This window comes from Sinocyclocheilus anshuiensis, unplaced genomic scaffold, assembly GCF_001515605.1.
Source record: "Sinocyclocheilus anshuiensis isolate Anshui unplaced genomic scaffold, SAMN03320099.WGS_v1.1 scaffold1938, whole genome shotgun sequence".
Taxonomy (NCBI): domain Eukaryota; kingdom Metazoa; phylum Chordata; class Actinopteri; order Cypriniformes; family Cyprinidae; genus Sinocyclocheilus; species Sinocyclocheilus anshuiensis.
The window spans coordinates 256,035-262,930 of NW_015547736.1; the positions used below are offsets into that span (position 1 = coordinate 256,035).

A 6,896-nucleotide genomic window follows, 5' to 3' on the forward strand; every position below is an offset into this window, starting at 1 on the left:
AAGATTTAAATGCAAAAGGAAAGGCAGTAGAGCTGACTATTTCTGTCAATGGTAAGTTTGTGATAACGTAAGAAGAGTAGTTTAAATGTTTTGCCACTTGCTTGATCAACTTAATATATAAATCTAGAAGTAAATGCAAAATTAAAATGCATTGAATAATGTGTTGCTTATATTTATTTTGTTTAAACATGTCTGTGAAAGATTGTATTACTGTACTGTTGAATAAATGTCTAAAAATTCTGATTGGAGTATCACTATAAATAGATAAATAAATATAAATGATAAATAGAAGGCCTTAAAAAGATCGGTATTGGTGATCGGTATCGGCAGATACTGCTGTCTGTGATCGGTGATCGGCCTCAAAAATCCTGATCGGAGCACCCCTAGTACACAACCACCCTATAATGATAAAAATCCACCCGGCGGTTTTTTTTTAATCTCGTTAAATGTTTTCCCCTTTCTCAAATCAAGTTGATCTCAGATGCCTGTCTGTGTGATGTCACACAGACAGGCCCCTCCCATGATAGTTTGATTGACAGTAGCGTTTCAGTACAGACTGGACTGGCGTCTTATGTCAGACCCACCCTGAGTGAGCTGTCATCAGTCCGCCATTGTTTCACCGCTGGAGCAGATGTAGACAAGAATGACTCCTAAGCGATTGAGGTGTTCTGTTGTTGGATGTAATAATGAACATAGCAGTCGTCATTTACTCCTGACATCTGAGCCGCTGAACTCGCAGTGGATTTTGTTTGTTTCTGAAGGGAATGCTACCTTAGGGAATCTGCCTAAATGCGTCTATGTTCGCGCGAATCATTCATGATCCAGCCTCATCTACAGAAGAAGTGAGTATAATGTTTTGTAATGAATCTTTGCAAATCGCCTTTCCTAATAATGTGCTAATTAGCAAGTTTCACGATGAATGCGGCTAAAGTAAACAGTCTCTCTGAGAGCAGCTCGGAAGAGAGGGGCGGGGGCAGCAGAGCTCATTAACATTTAAAGGGAAATGCTACAAAAATGGCTTGATCTGAAAAGAGCTGTTTTTGACAGGGTAAAAAAAGGAATTTTTACACTACCATTGAGAAATTTTAACCAAACTATGTTACAGACTTTTCATTAAGACCCTAAAGAAATGGGCATCATAAGACCCCTTTAAGACAGGTACCTGCTGCCACCCTCTAGTGAATTTTGTTTCATATTTAAGTATAATTTCATATATTATACTGCAATTGTATGTGCAGTGTAAATGTTTTTATACCGCCGCTTTCTGTGCCACCTCTGCAGTGCAAAGATGTCTAACAGCCATGTAGAGTCTTAGTATTCTAATTAAATTTGTTTTAAATAAAAGAATGTCACAAAAAATGCAAACATCTAATAAGGTGAGAAACAATAGCCTATTAAAAGGTAAAATTGCTCCAGGAAAAAAAAAAATATTTATAGGGGTGCAGATCCTTTAATGCAAAGTTAAATTACATTAATTTGTCACTGCTATAAAACTAACCATTGCACACAATTCGCAAAACTTCGGGAATCATCTGCCCATGACAGGCATAAAACAGTTAGGTTCTAGCACAAAAACAAAATATTGTCTAATTACCAGTTTTATCAAAATCCCAGAAAATATTAAGAGATCACTGTTTTCATTTTTGCACACCCCTACTCTGAAATTTGTAGGTTTTATAGGCCACACAGACTGTTTCACTTCACTGTTGTTACATCATTCAGGGCATGTACACACTCTAAACATTCAGGAGTGACAACCGCATTTAAATACGGGAGTGAATCTCCCAAATTATAATTTTTTGTGTGTACTGAACAGAACTCACTCTCAAAATAGCCATCATTGACACCATGGTAACCACAGCAACGTTCTGCCATATTGCAAGTTTAGTATCCACTATTTTTGACCAAAAAATAAATAAAAATTCACCAACCAAACCACTGTCAACAGTCGAAGTTTGGCAATGTAAGGCTTCTTATTTGGCATTGGCTTAAAAAGTGATCCAGTGTATGGAGTTAAAAAAGTAGGTAGGTGCAGGTCACAATATTTTGTGGCTTATTTTCAAGATAAAGCATTTGGATATAAGTTTGTTCTTGTTCTTTTTTTTTTTGCAGGGTTTTTTTTTTTGTCTCTAGCAAGATCTGACAAAACGGATTTAAGACATACCTTGATTTCATGATTTCTTGCACCACACAAACAAAAGAGAGACACTACTCTGATAGGTCATTAACAACTGGTTGTTCAGTTCCGTTCTGTGCACACTGCATAGAATTTTTGTATATGCTGGTGTGACTACCTGAATTTTTTGGAAGTTAATCCGGTTGTAGAATGCAGTTGTCACTCCTGTAAATTACCAAAAAACAATATTGACTGCAGTACAGGATTTGCCTAATGTTATCTCCTATTTTTTACTTCGTTGAAAACAGAGACTGAACTTTCGGTGGCAGATCATCAACCAACGGACCAGTCTGTGGTAAGACATTTTAGTGTTGGATAATACTATCAATATTTGTATGCATATTGTGTTGTGTACAGTTCTGAAAATTTATACACTTTTCAAGTTGACAAACTTTTCACATTTATTGTGTAACACCCCTGGCTCGCTGTAACTCTTAATTTTAATGATAGACTGCAAGCCTGGACATATCTTTAGAAAATGTATATATTGATGATAAAACTAAGATATTCTAATTTGACTAGGAATTAGCTTTCTTGTCGGTGAAGATGTAACATTTTGCTTTTGGAAGATGTTATAAACTACAGCAGTGCTAGTGCATTAAATCATTAACAACTTAACTCATTAACATTGACAAATTATCTATCAAAATACCATTTAAAGGGGTGGTTGATTGTGATTTCACTTTTTTAACATAAGTTGGTGTGTAATGTTGCTGTTTGAGCATAAACAATTTCTGCAAAGTTATGACACTGAAACTTCAATGCAAATGTAGATATTGTCTTAAAATTATGGCAGTTTAATGCCTACAAAAACGGCTCATAGGGACTACAATTAGCTACTTCCCGGGTTGGTGACATCACAAACCCAGAAATGTACATAAACCCCACCCCCGGGAACATGCAACAAAGGGGGCAAGGCCATGTGCTCGAAAAAATCTATTCTTATATGAATTGTGATTCTGTCTTCTAACGATACTAATGGATTCACAAGTTTCAAAATCAATGTTGTAAAGCAGCGGTTCTTAATCCTGATTATAGAAGCTGAAATTAGAAGCTAACATAAGCAGTGGCATTTACAAATAACAGCGTATCTAAAAGTATGAGACAACAACAAACAAAGAAACAGCATTCTGAAATGTCCTGTAAGAGGCGTGCTTGCACAGGTTTTGCACGATCCTCTTCACTAATATTCTCTGTGGCTCAAATTGATGAGCAATATTGATGACACCATTGTTTAAAATAAAACACCGGAGCACATGCCACTGAGGTGAGGGGCGTGACGTTTCTGCATGCGCACTAGGGGTGGGAGAAAAAAATCGATGCATCGCGATTCTCTCTCCAACGATTCTGGATTGATTCTGAGCGTAGTTTTTAACCAGATGCACGATGATGCTGAGTTTGCTTTAGAAACACCCGTATTCTGCTTGCTTCCAATTCCTCACACACATACACCACTCGAACCTTCGTAAAGTAATCTTTCATAAAGTTCAGAAAGGTTGAAGTGAATTACAAGGACATTCACAGGCTTCATTGCACAGGATGCTCTGTGAGAGACGCGCGCTTTGATGTTACACTTGAAGTGTGCTGTCTTGCCCGTCTGTATTTTCCTTACAAATGTTCTACAAAGTCATCATTTATAGTGGTGTAAAAAAGTGTTGGCCCCCTTCCTGATTTCTTATTTTTTTGCATGTTTGTCACACTTTAATGTTTCAGATCATCAAACAAATTTAAATATTAGTCAAAGATAACACAAGAAAACACAACATGCAGTTTTTAAATGAAGGTTTTTATTATTAAGGGAAAACAAAATCCAAAACTACGTGGCCCTGTGTGAAGAAGTGTTTGCCCCCCTGTTAAAACTGTGGTTTATCACACCTGAGTTCAATTTCTCTAGCCACACCCAGGCCTGATTACTGCCACACCTGTTCGCAATCAAGATCTGGAATCGGATCGTGACTCCCAGAATCGGAATTTAGATCGGATTGTGAGGTGACTAAAGATTCCCACCCCTAATGCGCACTAGGCGTTTTAACGAATCACAACCAAGCGGCAACCTTCCGGTCTCTCTCATGAAACCAACACGGAAGTGACTAAAACTGCAATTCATCGACTGGCCGCTAGGCTACAAAAGGGAGTCAGTCCCATAGTAGTGTCGCGTAGCCAGACCTTCAGACTGACGGCTGAAGGTCTGGAATTCATGGCAGCATTCATTGGCCATCAGGCCATTTTATTCTGCTGTCACCACCGTCGAGCTAGGTGGGTGTGGTTTCAGCAACCAGCTTCCGCCTCTTTGCCCATTTTCGATGATCCGGGAGTGACGTGCTTCCAAGATGGCGACGGCCGGCTCCGCCTACTTTAGGCTTCAAAAATGTTCTTTGGAAACCTACGGGTGACGCCACGGACACTAAGTCCATGTTTTTATACAGTCTTTGATCACAACACACTGGGCCAGCTAACCAATCTGAGCCCATTGCGTATTTCTGAGGGAGGGGCTTCATAAAACCAGGAAATCATCAGAGCGTTTATCGGAGAAGGGACAGAGCGGTGTAGAATAAAGAATAAATCCATGAATGTGTTTACAGATTAATCTTATAAAGAGCACTTGACATCACAGTAGGCGATTACACCTACTGATAGGCAGCATTACTTTTAACCTTGAATGCTATGAAAACGCATCTAAAACATGAAAGAGCTGTTGTGTGATTTACTGTACAAATATGTGAAACACGAAATCTGAGCTATCTTTTTACAGATTGAAGCTATATAGAAAGAATATAGAAGCAAGTCAAGTCACCTTTATTTATATATAAATATAAATAACTTTATACACTTTATACACTGCTCAAAAAAATGAAAGGAACACTTTGAAAACACATCAGGGCCCGTATTCACAAAACATTTTATCTTACCACTAAGAGTTCTCCTAAATAGCAGTAAAAGTTTTTAGCTAAGAGTTTTCTCTTAAAACCAAGTTGCTGAGACAAACTTTTACTAAGGAATAGAGAGAAGTCTTAAGCTAAGAGTAAGGGCGGGTTGACCTCGTTGCTATGGATGATGTGAGCATGCTTACTAACGATGCACACAGTGATTGGCTGAGAGATTTATTCATAGAAATATTGTAGAGTGCGATATTATGTTGCCATATTCAAATAAAGGTTTAAAAAAAAATGTTGCCACGTTCAAATAAAGGTTTTAAAATGCAGGCTAAGTGTCACTAATTAAACAAGTATATGTTCAGCTAATTGTCAGCCTCTTACATGTATACTTCTCGTAAACAATTAGTGAATATGTATATAAACAGCCTTTTAATTAACAGAGTAGAATCATCATGGCTGATAGTAAGACATGCAAACATAAAAGAAAACCAAACTGGACGCAAGAACAGCTGTTACATCTTCCCAACTGATTAATGAAAACAAGGATATAATCAAAGGAAAATTTGGAGTTGGGATAACCACCAAAACAAAAGGCGATACCTTTTTAAAAGCTCTTTATCGTCAAATGTTTCTCAAATGTTTACGTTCCGAGGCAGATTGCAGGCAACAGCCATTTTTGGATAGTTTTAAAAGCTCATTATCGTCAAATGTTTCTAAAAATGTTTACGTTCCGAGGCAGATTGCCGGCAACAGCCATTGTAGGATAGTTTGTGATTAGTTTTAGTGACTTAGGAGTCCTCTTCACTACTCCTAACGTTTCACAGATTTAGGAGCCAGTTTTAGTGTTAAAACACTGTCAAATACTCTTAGAGCAAAAATTTAGGAGTTCTAAAGTAAGGACTGATGCCCATTATTTTTAAAGGGGGTAAAGGGGTCATATGATATTGCTAAAAAGAACATTATGTTGTGTATTTGGTGTAATGCAATGTGTTTATGCGGTTTAACGGTCAAAATACACATTATTTTCCACATAATATACATTATTGTTGCTCCTCTATGCCCCGCCTTTCTGAAACGCGTCGATTTCTGAAAAGCGAGGTGTACGCTGATTGGCCAGCTATCCAGTGCGTTGTGATTGGCTGAATACCTCAAGCGTGTGACGGAAATGTTACCATACCCTTACCATACTGTGATGCCCTGTGTCCCGGCGCGACAAGACAAAAACAGTAAAACCCATTACAAACGAGGCATTTGCCTTGCAAAGTTGGAACTGCCCCACTTTATAGAAACAGACTGTTTCATTGTAGGCTACTCTCACAGGAAACAGTCCTCATCCTCCGCAAAATGCGCTGCACACATCTGAATATTTGGGTTGAACTGTTCTGGAACAGTGTTGTAAATGCAACTTAACCACTGATTTCTAGTTGTGTCCTCTTTTGGAAGGCCAAACAAAGTAGTTTCGCTTTCACAACGAAACACACAGCGTCACACACCGTGGACTAGAGTGAGCGGTGGCCGGCAGCCTAGAGTGAGGAACGGCTGGCGGGTTAGAGCGAGTGCCTTCGCGAAGTTCTTCACGGATTCGACGAAGGAGCGGCTGGTGGGCTTGTGGCAACCACATGTGACGACCCCGAGCTGGACTCCGCTTTGTCCATGGTGAAAGCCGATCCAGCGATTCACAGCACGAAGTTGATGTATTTCCTCAGCGACCAGCACGAATCAGCTCTAGGCATGACGAAGCGGATATCGTCCTCTTTTGGAAGGCCAAACAAAGTAGTTTCGCTTTCAAAAGGAAACACAGCGCCTTCACGACATGGCGGCAGCAACAATACTACAGCGAGAAT

General features: G+C 39.0%; 1 protein-coding gene across 1 annotated transcript in view; it reads left to right on the plus strand.

Moving 5' to 3' along the window:
- The window catches only part of xpo5 (exportin 5), a 109,457-nt gene that overhangs the window by 36,700 nt on the left and 65,861 nt on the right, over window positions 1-6,896 (plus strand). The window contains exon 20 of the mRNA XM_016507321.1: window positions 2,425-2,471. Coding sequence (XP_016362807.1) covers window positions 2,425-2,471 — 47 coding nt within the window. The remainder of the gene's footprint in view (window positions 1-2,424; window positions 2,472-6,896) is intronic.